Genomic DNA, 25430 nt, shown 5'->3' with positions numbered 1-25430 from the left:
GCACTTCAACAATGAGCAAAGCCTGTACTGCATTCTAAGCTTTAAAAGGCCCACAAATGACAATGTAAAACAATTCAAACGAGAAAACTAACATCTTAATTTATGTATAAAAAATGAACAATAAAACAAATAAGAAACACATAAATAAACGACAACCACTAAATTAAAGGCTCCTGACATGGGACAGGCACATTCATACAGAATTATTATGTATGTTTAATTTAACACTTTATTTCCTTCAGATTGAACTAACTGTATAAAAATGGGCTATATAACGATTTGCTTCAAAAGAATTTTATTTATAACGTTTTAAAGAAGATCGTATAGTTTATAACCACAATTGGAAGTTACAACAGAGAAATCAAAATATGATTTTTTTACTCGATACATTTTTATACGACCGCAAATTCGTCGTATATTGCTATCACGTTGGCATCGTCGTCTGCGTCGTCGTCCGAATACTTTTAGTTTTCGCACTCTAACTTTAGTAAAAGTGAATAGAAATCTATGAAATCTTAACACAAGGTTTATGACCATAAAAGGAAGGTTGGTATTGATTTTGGGAGTTTTGGTCCCAACATTTTAGGAATTAGGGGCCAAAAAGGGCCCAATTAAGCATTTTCTTGGTTTTCGTACTATAACTTTAGTTTAAGTTTATAGAAATCTATGAAATTTTGACACAAGGTTTATGACCACAAAAGAAAGGTTGGGAATGATTTTGGGAGTTTTGGTTTCAACAGTTTAGGAATTAGGGGCCAAAAAAGGGCCCAAATAAGCATTATTCTTGGTTTTCGCACAATTTCTTTAGTTTAAGTGAATAGAAATCAATGAAATTTAAACACAATGTTTATGACCACAAAAGAAAGGTTGGGATTGATTTTGGGAGTTTTGGTTTCAACAGATTAGGAATAAGGGGCCAAAAAAGGGCACAAATAAGCATTATTCTTGGTTTTTGCACAATAACTTTAGTTTGAGTAAATAGAAATCAATGAAATTTAAACAAAATGTTTATGACCACAAAAGAAAGGTTGGTATTGATTTGGAAGTTTTGGTCCCAACAGTTAAGAAAAAGGGGCCCAAAGGGTCCAAAATTAAACTTCATCAAAATTGAATAATTGGGGTTCTTTGATATGCCGAATCTAACTGTGTATGTAGATTCTTAACTTTTGGTCATGTTTTCAAATTGGTCTACATTAAGGTCTAAAGGGTCCAAAATTAAACTTAGTTTGATTTTGACAAAAAATGAATCGGTTGGGTTCTTTGATATGTTGAATCTAAAAATGTACTTAGATTCTTGATTATTGGCCCAGTTTTCAAGTTGGCCCAAATCTGGGTCCAAAATTAAACTTTATTTGATTTCATCAAAAATTGAATAAATGGGGTTCTTTGATATGCCAAATCTAACTGTGTATGTAGATTCTTCATTTATGGTCCTGTTTTCAAATTGGCCTTCATTAAGTTCCAAAGGGTCCAAAATTAAACTAAGTTTGATATTAACAAGAATTAAATTCTTGGGCCTCTTTGATATGCTGAATCTAAACATGTACTTAGATTTTTATACGACCGCAAATTTTAAAAAATTTTCGTCGTATATTGCTATCACGTTGGCGTCGTCGTCTGCGTCATCGTCGTCGTCGTCCGCTTTTAGTTTTCGCACTCTAACTTTAGTAAAAGTGAATAGAAATCTATGAAATGTTAACACAAGGTTTATGACCATAAAAGGAAGGTTCGTATTGATTTTGGGAGTTTTGGTCCCAACATTTTAGGAATAAGGGGCCAAAAAGGGCCCAAATAAGCATTTTCTTGGTTTTCGCACTATAACTTTAGTTTAAGTTAATAGAAATCTATGAAATTTTGACACAAGGTTGATGACCACAAAAGAAAGCTTGGGATTGATTTTGGGAGTTTTGGTTTTAACAGTTTAGGAATTAGGGGCCAAAAAAGGGCCCAAATAAGCATTATTCTGGGTTTTCGCACAATAACTTTAGTTTAAGTAAAGAGAAATCAATGAAACTTAAACATAATGTTTATGACCACAAAAGGAAGATTGGTATTGATTTTGGGAGTTAAGGTCCCAACAGTTTAGGAATTAGGGGCCAAAAAGGGACCCAAATAAGCATTTTTCTTGGTTTTCGCACCATAACGTTAGTATAAGTAAATGGAAATCTATGAAATTTAAACACAAGGTTAATGACCATTAAAGGAAAGTTGGTATTGATTTTGGGAGTTTTGGTCCCAACAGTTTAGGAAAAAGGGGCCCAAAGGGTCCAAAATTAAACTTTGTTTGATTTCATCAAAATTGAATAATTGGGGTTCTTTGATATGCGGAATCTAACTCTGTAGGGTGCAATCAACAGTTTTTTTCTATGACGTCATGTTTTGAGGGACCATGCATATGTGACCCTTACTGGTGGACTGATTAATAAAGATACATGTATAAAACTAGATATCACTGGAATCAGAATGTTCTCTAGTTTATAATGAAATAAAAATAATGTGTACTTTTAATATATTATAAAAATTTCATCCAATGAACATGGGGGAAAAAAGGTATAATTTTAACATAAAAAACTTGAAATCAGGTCAAGTGCACACCCATGAAGACCTGATCCATGCACATTTTTCATAATCGAAACTATGAATTTTGTAGGTTTTTACCTGACCTTTCAAAAAAATCTTATTTCAGGGTACGGTTTCCTGCTCCGAAAAGAGCTACAGTGGCTGCAAATAAGTTTTCAATTTTCACTGCTAAAAAAACAGACTGTTTACAGTGTTGTCTCCCCTTGAAACATGTTTATTTAATATAATTTTAAAAATTATTTCAATCATTCAACCTGTTTTAATTGAAAGCTAATTAACTATTTTTTACAATCAAATACAAAAAACATGATACTTTTTCACCAAGTAAGTAAATAAACAGGGGTTTTCCTCCATGGTTATTTTTAGACGGGGAATAACCCCTAGTTTTTAGTACGAAACTGTTTATAGCACCCTTAAGGCAAAACTTTGTATGCGACAAATTAAAATTTCTCAGCTTTTCTGAGTCTGTACACTATACCGATTAAAATGATGTCTTACTTTAAGGATTGTGACCACAAATAGTGAAACTACAGCTCTTTTTTTATGTCGCGTAGTAATGGCATTTTGGCCAGTGGCAAACAGTTTAACTGGCAAATTCCAAACATTTCCTCTATCCCTTTTTCATCAGTTTTACAAAGAAAATAAATCATAAAACAGGGTTTCTTTTGAATAAATAGAATAAAAACTATGAAATAAGCATGAATAAAGGTACTTAAAGCATATTTTGTACCTAGTATTATATGAACTAAGATAAGGCTGAGTTGAGAAAAATATTGAAATGGTGTTTTTCTTAGGAATGGCACTTGTACCTTTTTGACTATAAAAAGTACCAAATATACAATATAATGAATAAAAATGTATGTTACTCTGATCAGTAGTAAAGGTCAAAGTAGAAAAAATCTACACTTTTCATGTGCAACTTTTAGTTTCAAATATATGAGAGATTGAATAAAAATATCATGACGTCGCAAAAAGACGAAAAACTTCAATATTCGCACAGAGTCTGGTTTTCTTATTTCTGGTTGCTATGTACAAATCTGTAATATTTGCATTAAATGTACCAAACTGATGCTTTTAAATTAATGTATACATGTCATATAATATTTTTCAAAATAATTTTACTACATTTGCTAACACATTTCTTTGCTAAAACATCATTATATTTTATGTTTGTCCCTTTAAGGGTGCAATCAACAGTTTTTTTCTATGACGTCATGTTTTGAGGGACCATGCATATGTGACCCTTACTGGTGGACTGATTAATAAAGATACATGTATAAAACTAGATATCACTGGAATCAGAATGTTCTCTAGTTTATAATGAAATAAAAATAATGTGTACTTTTAATATATTATAAAAATTTCATCCAATGAACATGGGGGAAAAAAGGTATAATTTTAACATAAAAAACTTGAAATCAGGTCAAGTGCACACCCATGAAGACATGATCCATGCACATTTTTCATAATCGAAACTGTATGAATTTTGTAGGTTTTTACCTGACCTTTCAAAAAAATCTTATTTCAGGGTACGGTTTCCTGCTCCGAAAAGAGCTACAGTGGCTGCAAATAAGTTTTCAATTTTCACTGCTAAAAAAACAGACTGTTTACAGTGTTGTCTCCCCTTGAAACATGTTTATTTAATATAATTTTAAAAATTATTTCAATCATTCAACCTGTTTTAATTGAAAGCTAATTAACTATTTTTTACAATCAAATACAAAAAACATGATACTTTTTCACCAAGTAAGTAAATAAACAGGGGTTTTCCTCCATGGTTATTTTTAGACGGGGAATAACCCCTAGTTTTTAGTATGAAACTGTTTATAGCACCCGTATGTAGATTCTTAACTTTTGGTCTCGTTTTCAAATTGGTCTACATTAAGGTCCAAAGGGTCCAAAATTAAACTTAGTTTGATTTTAACAAAAATTGAATCCTTGGGGTTCTTTGATATGCTGAATCTAAAAATGAATTTAGATTTTTTATTATTGGCCCAGTTTTCAAGTTGGCCCAAATCGGGGTCCAAAATTAAACTTTTTTGATTTCATCAAAAATTAAATAAATGGGGTTCTTTGATATGCCAAATCTAACTGTGTATGTAGATTCTTCATTTTTGGTCCCGTTTTCAAATTGGCCTACATTAAGGTCCAAAGAGTCCAAAATTAAACTAAGTTTGATTTTAACAAAAATTAAATTCTTGGGCCTCTTTGATATGCTGAATCTAAACATGTACTTATAGATTTTTGATTATGGGCCCAGTTTTCAAGTTGGTCCAGATCAGGATCTAAAATTATTATATTAAGTATTGTGCAATAGCAAGTCTTTTCAATTGCACAGTATTGTGCAATGGCAAGAAATATCTAATTTCACAATATTGTGAAATAGCAATTTTTTTTTTAATTAGAGTTATCTTTCTTTGTCCAGAATCGTAAGCAAGAAATATCTTATTGCAAGATTTTTTTTTAATTGGAGTTATCTTTCTTTGTCCAGAATCAACTTAAATCTTTGTTATATACAATATACAATGTATATTCACTTTTTACTACCAACTGATAAATTTAAATAATCTTTACCATTCAGTGATAACAAGCAGTTTTTTAGCTCACTTGGCGTCTGTCGTCCGTCGTCGTCGTCGTCCTGCGTTAACTTTTACAAAAATCTTCTCCTCTGAAACTACTGGGCCAAATTTAACCAAACTTGGCCACAATCATCATTGAGGTATCTAGTTTGAAAACTGTGTCCGGTGACCTTGCCAACCAACCAAGATGGCCGCCATGGCTAAAAATAGAACATAGGGGTAAAATGCAGTTTTTGGCTTATAACTCAAAAACCAAAGCATTTAGAGCAAATCTGACATGGGTAAAATTGTTTATCAGGTTAAGATCTATCTGCCTTGAAATTTTCAGATGAATCTGACATTCCGTTGTTAGGTTGCTGCCCCTGAATCAGTAATTTTAAGGAAATTTTGCTGTTTTTGGTTTTTATCTTGAATATTATAATAGATAGAGAAAAACTGTAAACAGCAATAATGTTCAGCAAAGTAAGATCTACAAATAAGTCAACATGACCAAAATGGTCAGTTGACCACTGTAGGAGTTATTGCCCTTTATAGTAAATTTTTAACCATTTTACGTAAATCTTAATTATCTTTTAGAAAAATCTTCTCCTCTGAAACTACTGGGCCAAATTAATTGAAACTTGGCCACAATCATCTTTGGGGTATCTAGTATAAAATTGTGTCCGGTAACTTGGCCAACCAACCAAGATGGTGGCCATGGCTAAAAATAGAACATGGGAGTAAAATGCAGTTTTTGGCTTATAACCCAAAAAACAAAGCATTAAGAGCAAATCTGACAGAGTTGAAATTGTTGATCAGGTCAAGATCTATCTGCCCAGGAATTTTCAGATGAATTGGATCATCGGTTGTTAGGTTGCTGCCCCTAAATTGGTAATTTTGAGGAAATTTTGCTGTTTTTTTGTTATTATCTTGAACATTATTATAGATAGAGATAAACTGTAAACAGCAATAATGTACAGTAAAGTAAGAACTAAAAATGAGTCAACATGACCAAAATAGTCAATTGACTCCCTGAGGAGTTATTGCCCTTCATAGTCATTTTTTAACAATTTTCACAAAATTTGTAGATTTTCACTAACATTTTCCACAGAAACTACTGTTATAGATAGAGATAATTGTAAGCAGCAAAAATGTTTAGTAAAGTAAGATCTTCAAACACATCACCATCACCAAAACAAAATTTTGTCATGAATTCATTTGTGTACAATGTTTAATATTAACATAGACCAAGGTGAGCGACACAGGCTTTTTAGAGCCTCTAGTTTTACATCTTAATATTTTATGATGTATTTAAATGAGTAGTTATTGTTGCAAACTCCATTAGAATATTTTAATTGAGATAAGTTTTGGAATAAGGGAAAGGGGGATGTGATTAAAAAATTGGGTTCAATTTTTCTCATTTGAAATTTCATAAATAAAAAGAAAATTTCTTCAAACATTTTTTTGAGAGGATTAATATTCAACAGCATAGTGAATTGCTCTTAAGAGAAAACAAAAATTTTAAGTTCATTAGAACACGTTTATTCTGTGTCAGAAACCTATGCTGTGTCAACTATTAAATCACAATCCAAATTTAGAGCTGAATCCAGCTTGAATGTTGTGTCCATACTTGCCCCAACCGTTCAGGGTTGTATAAAGCTACGCCCTGCGGAGCATCTGGTTTTTTTTTACCCACACTTATATATACATGTATAAAAGTAATTTGTTCCTGCTCTTTAAACTCTTTTACTGTCAATTAATTACTTATTAAAACAAATCTTTATTTTCAGCTGACCTTACACTACAGATATTCAATAACATTGGTAAAAATCTTCAAAAGGATTATCCCAATATATACTCGTAAGTATATGTCAAAATTATTCTGTCCATTTGTTTTTGTTAGATACTTTATATTTTTGAGAATGTGGTTGAATACAAATGTTTTATCTATAGCATAAGAGTAAAGGTAGAACTTTGAAAGATAACCTAGCCTTGGGACCAATTTATTTCCTTTAGAAGCAGTTGTTTTTTCTTAAGTGTATTTATTTATAAAAAAAATTAGTTAAGAGTCAGCGTTCTTAAAGTCATAAGAAACCTCAAATTAAAAAAAATAATGCATATGTTTTTATATAACTTAATGGATAGTTTTCATTATAAAACTTATGTACATATATACTTTTTTCTGAAGAAAATTCTTTAATTAATTCATATTTAGAAGAAGTTAACTTTATTTTAATGCTTCCTTTCAATTTCCTGACATATTTTCCGTATGCAAAGTGACCTCAGTGTGACCCATCTCATAAAAATCGGTAAATTGCAATACGCATGTTTGTCCTTAAAATAAAGTATTATCTGAAGTTACATGTTAAACACGTGCTCAATTTTCATGCTTTTTTGTTGATTTTTTTGTTGATTGTTGACAATCATTAAACTTTGGCTTCAAAACACAAACTTTAATTACCTGCCATATGTTCACAACAACACTGACCATTTGAAAAAAAAAATGATGATTATACGAAATTTATGCGAAAAAAATGGAAAATTCTTGAAGAGAAGACTAAGTTTATGATGTTTGTATGCATTGGTTCAAGAATTGGAAGAACATTATTTTTCACCGGTCACTCGTTTCTTACGACTTTAACATCTTAAAATATCGATTTCAATGGCATTTTCTTGTAAAATGAATTCACTTTGATATAAAAGTTAATCGGATAAGAGGTTGTCATAATTATTTCCTCTAAGTCCAACAAAGTTATATAGGAATCGTCACAGGATGGGATTTATTCAGGCTATTACTAAAGCTAAATTGAAAGAAATAGAATACACTTTTTTGTTTTGTATCTTTTAGGAGTTTATTACCAGTTGTATCTAGTGCAGCTAAGTTAGGTAATCCTAAACAGTGCAAACATGCCATCAGATGTATTAATACGATATGTAAAAACAAAGAAGCTATTTATGGACAAATCTTTGAGGTAAGTACATTGATATTATATGCTTTATAAAAGAAAGTTATGATAAATAAAGATAAGTAATTTCCTCAGTCAATAAATATGTTAAATGTAGAATTTTATGTAGTATTGACGTTTAAACGAATAAAGGGAGATTTATAGATAGAAATTTTGCAAGCTTTTCAAGGCTGGACAGAAAAGAACAGTAAAACTGAATTATGGAGGATTTGTGGTGATGTGCAAGAGAGATACCCATTTCTTTTATTGAAGGCTAATGTCGTTTGATGCATAATCATTAGAAATGGAAATATATCGACAACCATAGCTTAAGATTTTACTGCATTTTTATGATGATTGTGAAGTTATTGAGGAATTAGAAATGTCATATATTATAGCATTACAAGAAGTCACTTAATCCAGAATCGGCCAACTTTATCACAGCTATAGTAGGACTAGGACATATAGCCAAGCTTTGTCCTGAAGAATTTGCTCCAGATATAAAAACTATAGTCTCTAAAGTCATTGTTAAAGATCTCCTAATGCAAGACCATGTAAGTTCATAATATTCAGTTCTGTACAAGATGTTGGGGTATATAAGTTATAACCAGATGAAGCCTTAAATGAATAGATCACTTTCTGTTTGTATTATAATCTCTTCTAGACATTGATGTTAAAACCGAAACCCTTATGGAAGCATAGTGAAACACACACTGAGTAAATAATCTGGATTGTCTTTATTGTTTAAAACTCAATATTTTAAATGAATGACATTTACATTATTTAAGAGGTACATACAATTGTTACAGTTGTTTCTGTTTCTGTTTTCATCCATTTTTGGTTTTCGGAACTTGAAAAAAATATGATATTATTAATAATAAGTTCAAGAAATTGAATTCACATACAATTCCACCAAGCGTGTTCTATTTTGAATGTTTAAAGAAGTGTTTATAAGCTTACATTTATGTTACAGACATTTGGTCCATCAACAACAGAAAGTTGGTATTCTGAACATCATGTGACAGAGGAATCTATGGCTAAGGTAAGAATTGGGTTGTTCATTGTTGAAGTCAGTAATTGTTCACACAAGTTATCAATCTTTTGGTCTTAAAAATGGATAGTTGTCACTTTAGCAATCATCTCAATATTTGCGCAAATTTTGGCTCATCAAAAGGAGCGAAGATTTTGAATTTCTAAAAATTTCACAAAATCTTAGTGCTGAAATTATCAATGTTGCTTATTTTCATCAAATATGGTCAACCCTCAGGCCCTATCATGCTATATTTTTTAACTTTACATGTGAATTTATTTTGTAGTTACAATCTATGAAATTATTAACCAGATGGTTACAAGGTCTGAAGAGTAATGCAAACAATTCAGGGACGTCAACGCTACGGCTACTGTATACTGTCATAGCGCATGAAGGAGATCTAATGGAGAAGGGGAATATTAAGTAAGCATCAAAGGATATTAAAATTTTGGTTTAAGGATGAATTGGGATTTTTTTCTTGTATGCAACAATATCATGAACCTATAATAAAGTATCAGAAATTAAATACATGTATGATTTAGAAAATTAAGCATTCAATTCAGTGCTCTAGCTAGAAATCAAAAGGGGCAGGGTGCCAGTGGAGGGCAGGGCACTTTTAATGATAAGAAAAGGCACTGCTCATTTTTTTGTCTAAGTTTCTGTGTGTATCACGAGTTAACATATCTCTTTTTTTTTTACTCTATATGTTTTTTTTTTTTTAAATAAGATGCTTTTCAACTTTAGTCTTTATTTCATTGTTTGTGTAGTCATGAATGATATAGTATATCTTCATCAACATATTATGTATTTACAGTTTAACTTCACCCTTCCCATTTTCAAAAAATATGTTTTCTTTATTTTATCTATACAGGAATTACTGCTTTAAATACATCATATGCCCTGTGCACAAGAGCATTACTAAACAAACAAACAAACAAATATTTTATTTGCCAATCACGGCTCCCAGAATAATTATAATATAATTTTCAAACATAATGTAAAGTAAATTAAAAATAGGTTAAACAAAGTACATAATATGATTGATTTTGATTTAGTTGATTGATATAATATTAAAGAAAATGAAGTAGGCAATTTGTAAATAATAAAACATATATAATACAATATAACCAAAGTTTATTACTACTTATTTAACAATGTTTAGAACATGGATTGCTAAAAGTATAATTATCAAGTAGAAATTGCAATATATTTTTTTTAATATGTTCAAAGACAGATAATATCTTTAAGGTAAAATTATTATGTTATTATATATTCAATTGGTAATTTATTCTTTTTTTTGATACTAGATAATATTTTTAGAGCACAAATTTGTAATAAGCTATAACAGGGGAAGTAACTCCAAAATCAATTTCCAACCAATTGCTTAAATTAAAAACTGTGCCTGTCGCTAACAAGTTGAGATGGAAGGCATTTCTGTAAAGGAATAGTTTTATTTTTATGACTTAAATTCAATTCTAAAGTCATGAAAGTTTTCATTTATTCACTCTTCCATTGTGACTTGGAGATCGAAAATGTCGACCCAAGCTAAACACATGCTGACACATTCATCAAAAGTATGACAAAAAGATAGATTGTCCTAATTAAATTACCTAGTTATTAACACCTTTGAAGTCTTTATCATTGTAATTGATTGTAATGACATGATTAACCTGGGGGCAATCACACAGGTGTCATATATGTAATTAACTTGGAGATCAGAAATCGATGAAACAAATTTTACCAAAACGGCACAAGATAATTTTGGAAAAAGTCGTCAGGGCAGAAGGGCGCGGATCAAGGCACCCAGGGTGCGGTGCCCTTCTATTTTGGGCTAGCGAGACCACTGCAATTTAAGTAATATTATGTTAGATAGTCAACCAATGTTAGGTAAAATTTGTCATTGTGTTGATACTTACCAGAAAAGGGTTACCCTAAGATAATTGGGAATTGCAGTAAACCAGGATAAGTAAAATTGAGTTGTTTTTGAGTGTTAAGAGGCTTTTGGTTCCATGTTCATTACCATACTTTGACTTACAATGGTTTACTTTTACAATTTGTGACTTGGATGGAGAGTTGTCACATTGGCAGTCATACCACATCTTCATGCCCTAGTTCATTTAATTCTGGAACAATCCTCAACAATTTATTTTTGTATTTTCAGTAAACCAGAATTAGCTAGACTGAGATTACAAGCTGGTTGTTGTATGATCAAATTAGCAGAGGAGAAATGCTTCTCTGACATCATCACACATGAACAGTTCCAAGCCTTGGCTTTGTTGATGAATGTAAGTGCAAATGAGTTTCTTCACCTTAAAGTAAACTTGGCATATCAAGTAGCTAATATTCGTGGACCAGTCAATGAGGAGGAGATAAAGATGTTATTGATCTTCATAAAATGTACCAAAAATATAAAATTAATGTAGATATAATTAACATTTAAACATCGCCATTCAATTTTGTAAAATGAGGAGTTATCATTACTTTTCCGTCCTGGTCCGGTATTAAGAAAACACCAATGTAATGCTCCCGGTTTTTAGGGAGTTATCAACCTATTATTGGGTAACTAACTGACTTCCGAAGAGGCAAACTTACAATTTATGATGAAGTTTTCTCTCTTTCTCTACTTCTCCTTGACAAAACAAAAATGTACAAGTCGAGAACATCTGAACAATTATTGAATGGAATACATACTACAGACAACATGTTAAACGACACATTTCAGTGCACATCACTTTGCAACCACTAGTCAGTAATTTTTATTGGTAAATTCACGTTTTTGAATGATTACTGAAAACTTTAAAAAAAAAAAATACAGAAAATTTGATAGTTTGTTACTAATTGTGTAGAAAATTTGATAGTTTGTTACCAATTGTGTCAAAAGGGGGTTGGCATCTATGCAAACAGGAAAACTAACTATCTAATCTATATAAAAAAACGAGAAACACTTACGAACCACATCAACAAATGACAACTACTGAACATCCAATTCCTGACTTAGGACAGGTGCTAACAATTGCAAAGGGTTTAAAAGTTTAAATAAGTACCAATCTTTACCCTTATCTGAAACTGTAGATGTAGCCATGTTTGTTCCAACAATCTTATTCAATTTACATTTAATTTTCTTTTGCCATTTACAGGATAGCTGTTACCATGTACGTCACATATTCTCTCTTAAATTACACAAAAGTTTACTCACACTTCGACTACCTCTACAGTATATGTCAATATTTTGTCTGGCGGCCAACGATCCAATGAGGGAACGGCGGACACAGATTAAACAATTCCTTCAGAATAATATCACAAAGAGAAGGGAATACATTAAACAGAATCCATCCATTCAAGGTAGGTTTACTGACACAAACAGTTAACTGGTATATACAACTATTTCTGGAGACAAATATCCACCCGAGTTTTCTCGCTTGAGATGGTACTGCCAAAGTCAGAAAAGTAATTAGTTTAAACATATTTATTTTATAGTGGATTGGGAAACAAGTTTTTGCAACTTATATTTATCCCTTTCCACTTTGCGGGTGCGAGTGCTGCCTTGTAGCGGCATTAACCTTCTCTTTTTCGAAATCTACAAGGGTGTCTTTAACGTGCAAGAGATATGGCTCTCTCTTAACACGGGTCAGCCATTTATTGTCCCCTTCCGAAGGACTATCATCGTTTCCTTAAGACCATACTCGCAAATGGTGTCAAGGGAGAGCCGAAAATTGAATTTTCATCCCAAACGGGAATCGAACCAGGAACCTTTGTGTTAGTAGTCCGATGCTCTAACCACTACACCACGGCTCTCATGAAAAGTAATTGATTTGAGATGACCAATGATAATCTATTTATAGCTTTTTTACCTATAACGAAGTTGTCAATTTAATATGAATTTCAATGAAAACATCACATTCCCCCTCAGTTTCTAGCAATAATTTTCATATCCCTCTGCTGAGAAAGGGAAATATGAGACAGCAAAATCAGAAGAAAATTTTGTAAAGAGATAAAAGCAATTATTGATCACTAAGAGCAGTCTTCAACAATGAGTACTCCAAACTATTAAAAGCCCAAACATAGAGAATTTGAAATAATTCAATTGATGAGAGACTAACAGCCTCATTTACAACTACAATTTCCCAAAAAATAAAGAATATGACATACTTAAACCAACACAGTTTATTATAAGATGTAGACCATGTTTTCATCTGTAAAAGTGGAATTATATTTACATGACCAAAGAAATGATTAATGAAAATGTATTTCAGGAAGAATATTCCATTTCTTACCTGACTATGTGATGCCGTACACCATACATTTACTGGCACATGACCCGGAACTGAAGGAACATGATGATGTAGAACCTCTTAAAAACATTAAAGAGTAAGTAATATGTATTGTACTTGGCCTCTCAGGTTCAGAAGGTAGTTTTTGCTGTCATTTATGAGTGGAAGTTTTTTTACCCCATTTATGGGCATTATGTTTTCATGTCTGTTCGTCCGTCCATTCGTCCCCTTTCAGGTTAAAGTTTTTGATCAGGGTAGTTTTTGATTAAGTTGAAGTCAGATCAACTTGAAACTTAGTAAACATGTTCTTATGATATAATCTTTCTTATTTTAATGCCAAATTAGAGATTTTATTCCATTTCACAGTCTGCTGCACATAGAAAATTGTAGTGGGGATGGGGCATCTGTGTACTTGGGACACATTCTGGTTTCGGGATCATTTACTTACCAAATATGCTCACATGTAAACCTTATAGTAATGATAAATAACCATAATCAATCTTTAAGGATAAATTTTTACTATAGGAAATACAAAGATGTTCTCCATTGAAATTTCTTTTGCATATTATTGCCATAACAAATCTTACAAAAATCTTTGGAAAATTTGGGACAGAAGAGTCAAAGAGAAAGTACCATAATTACACACTGTTGTTTTCAGATGTTTGTGGTTTAATATGGAGCCTTTGATCAGTAAGAGTGAAGACTATAACTACACTTTCTTCAGACGAATGATAGAGAATATTAAACAGACAAAAGATGCTCAGGATCCTGATGAGGAAGAAACTAATATGGTATGTTAAACTAACTGGGTTTTCTGAAGGAAAAACCTCCTGTTTTAAAACTTGAACCATATACTAGGCCTAAATTAATATATTGTTTGTTTCCCTAATCTTGACCCTGTCAAGCCAGGTGTGGGTAGGTAGGTAGGTAAATTATTTTATTTTTTTCTAAAAGCTGAAACAATATCAGTCAATCTGGCAAGCCTGCAAATCGGAATTGAATAAAATAATATTTAACTTAGTATTGACAATAAAAATTTTATGAGTCTGACTGTTTTTGCAGGTTCGGTCGGGATTGGGGAAACAAACAAAAAAATGCATATTTTTCATTCATTTCAAAAATTTTGTTGTGTAAGATGTGACTATTGTATTATAAGGTGTATTTTATTATTTCAGAAACTATATGCTGTATGTGATGTGGCTCTGGGATTACTGAATAGTAAGAGTGGTAATATTACTCTAAAAGATGTAACTGTGGAACCAAGATTATCGGCTAAACACTTCACTAAACCGGACAAGGTAGGATTATATGTTGATTACTGTTACATAGGGTATCTGGAGAACAAAGAACCCTTGTTACAACTCACTAAGTGATCTGTTAATAGCCTGTTGTAAGACTATTTCCACTTCTTTTTTCCAGTGACAGTCCCAATATTCTGACTTTTATCAGGATCGCTAAAGATTGATTTTTGATTTTTGGTGTTTTAATGCCACTTTTAAGCACTGCATTTATACTATTTCACAGATCTTCGATAGGAAAACTGACAATACTAGTCAATTAAGATTGGAGTCGAGTCCATCCGCATGAGTAGGATTCGAACTCACAAACTCAGTATTGACTTGCTAGTGATTTTATTTAATGGAACAATTTTTGCTTACAACATATATGTTTTAACCTTTTTATTTTAAATTGACCTGTACCTAACTACCTTCTTTAACAGTATATACAAACATATTTCTTTCAGAGTTACAGCAATACACAGAATTATCTACCGAAAGACTTTTCTTTTGAAGGCCATAAGGTATATATAATGTACACATAAGGTTTTGTCTATTTATTTTGGATTGATTTGCCCATTATAGATTAGTCTTGAAGGCCATAAGTTGTGTAAAATGTACACATACAATTTGTCTACTTTGGATTAAGTTGGCTACACACTCATTGCATGTAGGATTATTCCATTTGTCTTCTAGAGAGCAGACATTTTCTCACTGGACTTAAATTTCAGTGATGTAAATAGATAAAAGAATATGTGGAATAAGTGCAAATGAGACAACTCTCAATCCAAGTCATAGCTTGTAAAAGTAAACCCTTATAGGTCAAAGTATGGTCTTCAACACAAAGCTGTCAATGTATTTATTAAGGATTGAAAAAGAAGTGATTTCATATTAACATTCAAAATCCGATTAGGCTTTACAGATTTTTCACAGAAGTTTTGTTTCATGTTTTGAATGTACACATACATCTTTATACAGTACTTTTGACAGAGAATTTATATATGTTGTCCTCCGTTATGTAAATGTATTTGCATTGTAGAGGAAAGGTGTAAATGCCTTGATAGATACCTCAGGAAAAGCTAACACCAGTAAGGGTCAGACCACAGAAATAATAGTGGAGAGTCCTGGACCAGTGGTCAATCCACTTCCTACATCTCCAAGAGATCAGAGACAACCGAAGACCAAGAAAACGGATGTTGGGTGAGTATTTCAGAAGTGTATTAAGTACTGGACATGTTGTCATAGAAACATGTTGATAGGATTGTAAAAATGCTGACAATCTGCACATATTTCCATAGACACTTATGTTAGGTGTGTTCTCAAGAGTTCAGAGATTACTGCACATGTTATCACATAAAGAAGTAGGTCTGGTAAGGCCTGATTTTGGTCTCAAATTTCAGGTTCATCTGACAAAAGATTTTGACCACTTATTAAACACTTGAGTGTCTATATTTCATTTGAATCAATTAGATTATGTGAAAGATCAACTGATTTAATCATTAAAAACGATCTGATTCCAGCTCAAACATGAAAAATCTACCAAATATGCAGAAAACTGTGACTTTTCAGATGCTTTTTGTCAAAAAGGAAAGTGGCCGCATCCGTGTTCATCCTCAACCTTTATATATAATATGTATTATCATCAGATACAACTTACATTTCAATATTAAGGATGAACACGAATGCGGCCACTTCCGTTTTACACAAAAACCGACTAAAATGCGAGAATAGTTAAGATTTCAGTAATTTAGCATGACTTAATGGTGCTAGTACCCGATATATGTGCATTGTATTGTCATAAACTGGCAATATTTATGTAGCCGAATTATTCTCCTGTCCAATAAATAACAGTTTACATTTACTTTTTTGTAGAATTGCTATATTTTGGGGCCAAAAAGGGGTCTTACTGGACCTACTCCTTTCCAAACTTGGCGTAATAAAAAATAACAAGAAATATATTCACAAATATTTTTTTCTCTTGAGTTTACAAAAGTACAGCTTTTCAGGTGATAATAATTGGTAATAAGAGAACATTATATATTAGGCGATTGTGTTGTCAGAACTACATGAACCAAAGAACCAATTGGGTTATAATAATCATTTTCCTGTACTGGGATTATTTGAATGGCACCCATCTTTTACTGGAAAACCTTGATCGGATATTTCACATTAGTAGTATTACAAAGTAGCTGTAAACACATTTTAATACCTTTTTACAAAACAATAATTGCATAAAATTAGATATAGATAGTAATTCTCAATAATAGTAAGAAGACAGCTATGCCCATAACTTTCATAAATGCAATATTTTTTCTGTTTTACATATTTACAGTTCTGAAACAGAAAGTTCACCGAATTCAAGTGCTGATTCTGTGAAGAAAAACGATTCAGGGAAAAATGTGGACAAGAAAAAACCACAAAAACGAAAACTAAATACTGACTCTAAGGATGAAAACAAAGAACCTAAAACAACAAAAGTGCGTAACAAAAAACAAACAAAAACCTCAGGTAAAAATGTGTCAAAATTAATGGACACTGAAGAATCAGAAGGTGACGAGGATGATGATAGTTCAGTGGCTAATTCTGAGTCACAGGAATCACAGGAAATTCCATTAGGACCTAAAGCAAAAAAAGCAAAAAATGTTAGTGATAAAAATTCTAAGTCCAATGTGAGGACTTCAAAAAAGGACACACTTCAGAAGTCTAAGTCATTAATGAATGGTGCAAAAACAGATTCCACAGTTACTTCAGATTCTCCAAAGCCAGGAAGGAAACGAAAGACCGAAAGTGTTTCCAAAGAAAGTACACCTGTCAAAAAATCAAAGTTAACGTGAGTATTTAGTTTTGTGGATACTGTTCATTGATATTTTCATAATTACATATTCCATTGACAAATAAGGAGAGTTAAAAACATTTAATCCATCATCACTTTGTTGCCCCTATGATATTTCACTGCGTTTTTATTTGATCCTCTTCCTAAGAACATTAAAGTTTCCACTCATAAAAAAGGACAAGTTTAGTATGATTGAAAAAAGTGTGAGAAAGGGGAACATAGGTGTGAGCTTGTTCATTGAAGGACTTTTTTTCATTCACTTTGTTTATGTTTTTAAAATATGGCCATACAGTCAGGGGTACTACTTGTACAAGTGTATTTTATTTACTTGAAGAAGTAAAAAAAAATATACATATATAAGTAAATAAATAATGTTTAAATAATCTCCCCTTCATTTTCTCAAAATTTACTTGTATAAGTAAATTTTTCTTACAATCCAACAAAAATCCTCAAGTTTTGAGATGTAAAATCATGCCTTTAATGATTTTTCCCAGGTTTGCTCAAATTTTTTCATTAAAGTTCAATGTTTCATCTCATTAGTTCAACAAAGAAACTGATTGCGCAAAGATCTTAAGTATTTGCGCAAGGCCTTCAAAAATTGCTCCTTGGGGGCTTGTAAATGAGCAGTGTTCTGAAGATAACAGACAAATGAGATTTTCATTGTCCATGAAATTGCACTGAAATGATTAGTAAAGACATCTGCAAAGAGCAGATAATTTAAAATTCTATTAGAGCAAAGAAATCCAAAGATTTCAATAAAAGAAGATAGGATGACTTTTTTACTTCTACAAGTAAAAAAATCTGAATGTCTAAGGGACATAACTCAGCCAATATTTTTTTTTACCTATACAAGTAAATAAAATTCACTTGTATAAGTAGCGTACAAATTTACTTATATGTGTATATTTATTTTTACTTCTTCAAGTAAATAAAATACACTTGTACAAGTAGTACCCCTGACTGCCATAAATGATTCATAGAGGATACAACATTCTTAGTTGATTTATTTGTTATGAATCTGTCCGATTTTTGACATGTTACCAATTATGTTGGTTTACCTACATATTAATGTTGATATAATGGAAATTGATGGGACTGAACTACAATTTTCTACATAAAGAAATATGTACCAAGTTTGGAATATGACAGTTGATTCCCATTTGTTTGATATGTATGGAATTTTACGTTTAAATTTGGTCCTATATAATTTCAATGATTGAATTTTGCAGTCCCGCCTTAAAGAATCTCAGTCCATCTGTTAGTGATTGTTCTACACCCAGTTCTCCAGGGAGGTCATCAACAAAATCATCTTCATCATCTGTAAAATCTTCAGCAAAATCATCAGCAAAATCTACTCCAAAGAAATCCCCGCATAATTTAAAAAAGTAAGTTTATATGATTTATCAATTATTTGCAATGCAATATATCTTAGAATTACTTAGAATATTACTCTTTATATATATTTTTGTGTGTATATGCTTGAAAATGTCCCTTTAATTGCATTTATATGCAATAAAGTATTTGTATTGGAATTTGCATGAAAGACTGGTACCAGACAAGGATCTGGCAACTCTTATTTACCAGGCATTCGACCTGATGATACTGTTTATAATGCTTTTTTGTCATTTTTTATTTATATGGATCTTGGCTGTATACCAGCTTTGATTATTTGTAATATCTTCAATTTTTCACTTATTCTTACAACATTTGTATAAACTTCAAGATTATAAAAAACCGTTTTTTTTCTAAAGTGAACATTGATTGGTTAAATATTTCTCAGTGTGTTTGAATTTGTTTGATAGCCTTTTGGTCATGACTGTTTGTCTCTAATATTTAATTAACTGTGTGCATTTGTATTCAGATATCGCAGATCAAATTTATTCTTTCTTTGTGTAATCATACGTTTTTTGATTGAGTTAAGTCTGCTAATTGATATTTTATCGTATGTTTTTATATGTTGTGATGTTATGCTATTGTTTCAGAAAAAGGGAGAAGGTTTGGGCCCATTTAAATGTTTAATCCCGCTGCAAATGTTTGCACCTGTCCTAAGTCAGGAATCTGATGTACAGTAGTTGTCGTTTGTTTATGTAATATATACGTGTTTCTCGTTTCTCGTTTTGTTTATATAGATTAGACCGTTGGTTTTCCCGTTTGAATGGTTTTACACTAGTAATTTTGGGGCCCTTTATAGCTTGTTGTTCGGTGTGAGCCAAGGCTCCGTGTTGAAGGCCGTACTTTAACCTATAATGGTTTAATTTTTAAATTGTTATTTGGATGGAGAGTTGTCTCATTGGCACTCACACCACATCTTCCTATATCTATGTTTAATTTTAGATAGAAATGACAATAGTTGGAATTGAATCAGATTAAATGTTAAAAAAAGTTTTCAATGCAATTTTGTTAGAAAATACAAACTTCGGGTCAATCAAGCATTATTTACTTTGTTCTATGAGGACTTATTTTGATGAATATGTAATTATTTTACAGAACAACAATAACTAGGAGTAAATTAAACAGATCTGATGGGGAATCAGATGAATCACCTCCCGAAGACAAATCTAAGAAAAATGTGAGAAAAACTGCATCAAAACAGACAAGACTTGACCAGTTCAATGTTAAATCAGCTCCCAAAAATGTGTAAGTAGAATAATACTAGTATACTTTGTGTTTAATTTATCATCCCACACCTACGATGACTGATTTATAGAAATATTGTCTCGTTGGTTTTCCTAAACAGGCAGTAAAACACTTGTCAAAGTGAGTGTTCTTTTGGCTGTATTATGTATAAAAACATTTACCACATCCTGTCAGAATGGTCATGTAAAATCCCATGTCATGTGTTAAGAGAGTGCCTCCACCCTTGCACCTTATAGAACATATGCAGCACCAAAATTTCTGTCCCTATCTATCATATTTCTACTCTCCAAGGCAGTTTAAATTTCCTGCTTTTTATCCCAGTTGACTTTCACCTTAAGAACCTACTAATTGGCCGTTTCAGATTCTAATGCATCCTGAGTAATATTTTCAAAATTGTACACCAAAGCGTTTTGATTGGTTTAAAACGTTATAAACAATGGAAATTCAACCAATGACGTAACATTATTTTCACTTTGAGGTATGAACAATAAAATTACCCATGATGCTTTAGATTTTGAAACGGCCAGTTGTATCTGTTGTTGATATGCTCTTGTCTTGAGTGTATGTAAAATATTTGCTACTGGACATTAGGCAAGCAATCCAATCACTGCACTTGATTTGTTGATTTATTCAAATCAGATATTTTAATCAAATTTTATAACACTAAGTTATGTTTTGTTATTTTAGGAGAAAAGGTAAAAATTTGCCAAATGGTGTGTCTGATGGTGATAGTCAGGAAACAACGTCAGCCGCCTCAACACCCAAATCAGGGACGTCAATACGTATCAAAACTAAAGTACAGACACCTGATAGTGTAAGTATTACAGTACTTCCATATTTATAGGAGGCAATAATACACCTAAACATAGCATTTTCAATTTTTCAGGCATTATTATACATTATATTACATCTAACAATTAATGTGAAAAATAAATTATCCCAGTTGAACATATAAAACTTAAGGTCAAGTGACAGTAAATGGGCTATGTCACAGATTTCAGTAAAATTTTGCATACAACTCTGGCTCGATGAACTTCAACTAAAAATCGAAATAATGATGCATTTATCTCATTTATCATTTAAATTATTACTGATTGAATTCTTACAAAATTGGTGAGCATTTGTATAGAAAGCACATAAAATCGTCATAAAACCTTCTAAAATTTGTCTTAAAATCGCAAAATCTCTAATTCTACTCCATAGATTTTTCTTAAAAAACTATATGTTGTTGATACATAAATTACCGTTATAATGATATAAAATAAAAATAGGGTCACCGACTTCGTTTTTACGGTATACATCATTCAATGTTGTGTTCTTTGTGAAAAAATCCTATAAAACGTCAAAATAATCGTAACGTCGCAGTGTTGCCGGCCGTAAAACGTTGATTTTTGACGTTTTTCACTACCAACAAGGTGAAAAAATGATTTTTAGACAACAAACGAAGTCGGTGACCCTATCTTTATTTTGCATCATTATAACGGAATTTTGTGTGTCAACAACATACAGTTTTTAAAGAAAAATCTATGGAGTAGAATAAAAGATATGGCGATTTTAAGACAAATTTTGTATGTTTTTTCGCTGATTTTAAGTGCTTTCTATACAAATATTCACCCATATTAAAAGAAATCAATCTGCAATATTTCAGATAATAAAAGAGATAAATGCATTATTTTTTCGATTGTCAGTTGTAGTTCACCGAGCCAAGATTGTATGCAAAATTTGAGCAAAATCTGCGACATAGCTCATTTACTGCTCCTTGACCTTAAAGGGACGTTACCGCTTGTTTCAAAATCCTGAAATGTTTATTCTTTTTGTAATATTAGCAGCCAGTTTTAAAACAAAGGTTTTTACTACAAAAAGATTAAAGAAAAGTTTTTTGTTATTAAGATATACCTAGTCCAACCTTCTTTTTGGAGAACATGCCATTCCCTAAGTTCGTTTTTTTTTTTTTAAATATTGGTTACATTTTCTTGGGAATTTATAAAAGTTGATCATCTCCAAACTACTACTATTGCAGCTAATTTATTTCCATGATCTTTCAATGTATTACAATAATGTTTTGGTTATATGTGAGTAAAAGAACATTTCTTACTATAGTAAATATTTGTTATTTAAATTTTCAGACAAAAAAGAGAGGCAGACCAAAGAAGACCTGAATAAAAAATGTGCAATTTTGTTAAACCAGCATAAATACAGAAAAGTGGCAGCTACTATGAGTATAAAACAGCTACCATAGACATTCATTACTCAGTTATAAATGGCAAAACACATCAGAATGATAAAACAAAGGGATACCATTAAAGTAATATCATAATTGTATGTCTTCATAGGCATTTCAGGCACAAATTTGTTCTGTTTGTAAAGGGTTTTGTATCTTTCAATCATGAATTTTGTTGTCTTCCTTTGTGAATTAAACATTCTTAGACATTAGATCAAATTTAAATATATTTACTTTTTGGTTGTATTTCTATAAAAATAATTTCATTATTTTGAAACAAAAGGACATTGGCATGCATATTTTATCCCTGTAAATCAATTACACAGACACAACCAACACAATGGTTAAATAGAATAAAAATTTAAGCATAGACACAATATTTTTTAAGTTTCTCAGAAATCTTTTGCTTCTTTTTTTAACCTACCTCATGAACCAGTAGAAAATATAAAAAATAAATTGTGAGGTAAGTGTTCCCTCCATTACTGAAAAAAAATCTTGGCGTGCCCCAAAAGTGATATCCATGTTTAGACTGGCAAGACGACTTTCATCACTTAGATCTTTTTGTACAGCTAAAATAATCAATGAATGATGGTTTTTTAGAAAACAAATTTAAAGTTCTCATTGAATAAACTCCATAGAGAAAATATTGATTCAATAGGACAGTCCCATTTGCAAAAAATGAAATGTCGAGGAAAAAAACTGATTCTAGGGAAGGTTTTGATTTCCTTAACAATATCAATGGTGAGCAATGCCATATGTTGTAAGATTTTACTCTCTGATGATTATCAAATGTCTGGGTAAAAAACTGATTCTCGGGAAAGGATTTATTCCCTCCATGACAGATTTATCAATGGTGAGCAATGCCATACATAGTTGGATTTTACTCTCAATGATGTTTATCAAATGTCTAAATGGTCTAGGTAAAAAACTGATTCTAGGGAAAGGGTGTATTCCCTCCACAATAAATTTATCAGACATTGTAAGATGTCACTCTCAGTGATGTTTATCAAATGTCATCTCTGTATTAAATGGACAAGTAATTTTAATGTAAATAATTGAATAAAATGAAGCTATTTATTTATTTTTGTAGATCAATAAGATAAGGTCTTGATTTCTTCTTGAAAATAAGGAGAACTTTTAAATGTAAAAAAAACTGACAAGTGTTGTATTTTAAAGGTTATGTTTTTAAATTGCTTAATATAAAGTGGGTAATTTTAGCAGAGTTTTTTTATTGCTAGTTTGGCATTCAGGATAATGATGAACATGTCCCCTGTAAAAAAAAGTGCTTCATAGCCAGTCAAGGTTGTTAAATAAAAATCATCATAAAGAAAAACTGGTCTGTTAATCAATTATATTTAAACTCTGTGTAAATTATTCACTTTATGGTATTAAGTAAAAGTTAAGAAGATTTGAATGAAGTTGACTGTATAACAGATTTTATTGTTCAGTTTTTATTGTATTTGGTCATTTTAAACTGTCTAACAGTGTGTAACTCCATTGAATGCTCTAAAGATTCAGATAAATCTGAAATCCCAAGCATTTAATAATGTTCACTCACAAGATCATTTTTATTACATTCATCTCAGATTTCAACGTCCATTTAAAACATTTGTACTATAATCATGTAAATACAATTGTAAGATATCGTCCATCAATGCTTTGTTTATGCATCAATTGATTTCGTTGTTCATTGTTGACATTACAAAAATCATTATTTTGATGTAGAATAAAATATAAAAACGCTGCATTTATCTCTTATTTATAGATTCCACTTATTTTACATTCATTTCATCATGTTCATGGTTTGATCAGAAGTCTCAATACAGACAGCAAAGAAATGACACGAAAAGAATCCTATTTATATTGCTACTTCTACAAAAACATGCAGTATATATGACATGGATTTTTCTCATTTGCAACAGTTGCAAATAAGCTCTGTTTTATTTTATTTTTCACCAAGTTGATAAATATTTATATGGATGATGGTTGCATCTTGTTTACAATATAAGACATGGTTTATGACCTCATTTTCATTATCCAAAGGTCCGATTTAGTTTTCAGGATAAGAGTTTTTCCTTAGCAGTCTGCACCAAAATGAATTTCAACTACAATTCAGAAGACCAACATAAGTCTGGAGAATCCGACTAGGGGCAAACTTCAGACTGTTAAGCAGAATTACTTTATAGGGTATTGATATTTGATATGTTGGTTGGTATTGAGGATCTTCCTGTATATGCATGAAATATTTGCCACTGGACATTTCACAACAAACAACCGATGATAGTATGCCTTGGCCTTTATTTCAAGCAACAATAATTAATTACCTTCTTTAAGTTTACTACCTTGTGGGTATTGTAGCATGCTCAGAGTGGTGGTTTTCATCCCAGAAAAGTTATTTAATGATTAAAACTTTTAAACCCGAGACCAAATGATATAAATGTAAGAAATTATAGATCAACTTTTAGCCTTTCAATAATGAGCAAAATCCATACTGTATAGTAAGCAATAAAAGTCCTTACATTAAACGAGAAAACTAATAACATCATCTAAGAGCTAAGAAGAAAACAAATATGATATACAGAAACAAATAAAATCCACTGCATTACAAACTATTGACCTGGGACAGGAACATACACAGATAAACTACTAACACAGGTGCACTAAGTATAAACATGAAAGTACTCACAGTTACCAAAACCAGTTCAAAGCCAATATAACTACTGGGTAATAAAAAATCTGGCACACAAGTCTGCAATCAGTACCCATCCAATGGATTTAGTAAAAGACATCAAAAACAGTCCAAGAAAATCAAATACCATAATTTATTCCTGATACATGCCATATTAAAAAAGCTGTATTTATAACAAGTAATTGTTGCAGACTGAGTGTACCTTTATTTCATTCCATGGTTCGTGGACAATTTTGAGTTTTCCATGATTCGGCAGGTTTCTCAGATACTATTAAGCGTATATGTCCATTTGAGGAAGTTCATCTTACCTTGTTTCATGGTTCAAATAGCAACTTAAACAGTTTGTACAAAATTCCTCCTAGTTCCTCCTAAATTATGATTGACAAGTT

General features: G+C 31.5%; 1 protein-coding gene across 3 annotated transcripts in view; it reads left to right on the top strand.

The window, feature by feature from the left end:
* LOC134696046 (sister chromatid cohesion protein PDS5 homolog B-like) overlaps positions 1-22877 on the top strand; it is a 34770-nt gene extending 11893 nt beyond the window's left edge. For all 3 annotated transcript variants that reach the window (XM_063557596.1, XM_063557597.1, XM_063557598.1), the window contains exons 18-34: positions 6929-6998; positions 7987-8110; positions 8482-8637; positions 9057-9125; positions 9400-9536; positions 11275-11398; positions 12251-12455; positions 13367-13481; positions 14043-14175; positions 14560-14682; positions 15129-15185; positions 15701-15861; positions 16994-17491; positions 18724-18879; positions 19982-20131; positions 20819-20945; positions 22258-22877. In XM_063557596.1, the coding sequence (XP_063413666.1) occupies positions 6929-6998; positions 7987-8110; positions 8482-8637; positions 9057-9125; positions 9400-9536; positions 11275-11398; positions 12251-12455; positions 13367-13481; positions 14043-14175; positions 14560-14682; positions 15129-15185; positions 15701-15861; positions 16994-17491; positions 18724-18879; positions 19982-20131; positions 20819-20945; positions 22258-22290 (2438 nt within the window). In that variant the 3' untranslated portion in view covers positions 22291-22877. The remainder of the gene's footprint in view (positions 1-6928; positions 6999-7986; positions 8111-8481; positions 8638-9056; positions 9126-9399; positions 9537-11274; positions 11399-12250; positions 12456-13366; positions 13482-14042; positions 14176-14559; positions 14683-15128; positions 15186-15700; positions 15862-16993; positions 17492-18723; positions 18880-19981; positions 20132-20818; positions 20946-22257) is intronic.
* The last annotated feature ends 2553 nt before the right edge of the window (positions 22878-25430 follow it).

The sequence above is a fragment of the Mytilus trossulus genome, chromosome 14 (assembly GCF_036588685.1).
Source record: "Mytilus trossulus isolate FHL-02 chromosome 14, PNRI_Mtr1.1.1.hap1, whole genome shotgun sequence".
NCBI lineage: Eukaryota > Metazoa > Mollusca > Bivalvia > Mytilida > Mytilidae > Mytilus > Mytilus trossulus.
This window is presented reverse-complemented; position numbering and strand designations above follow the sequence as displayed.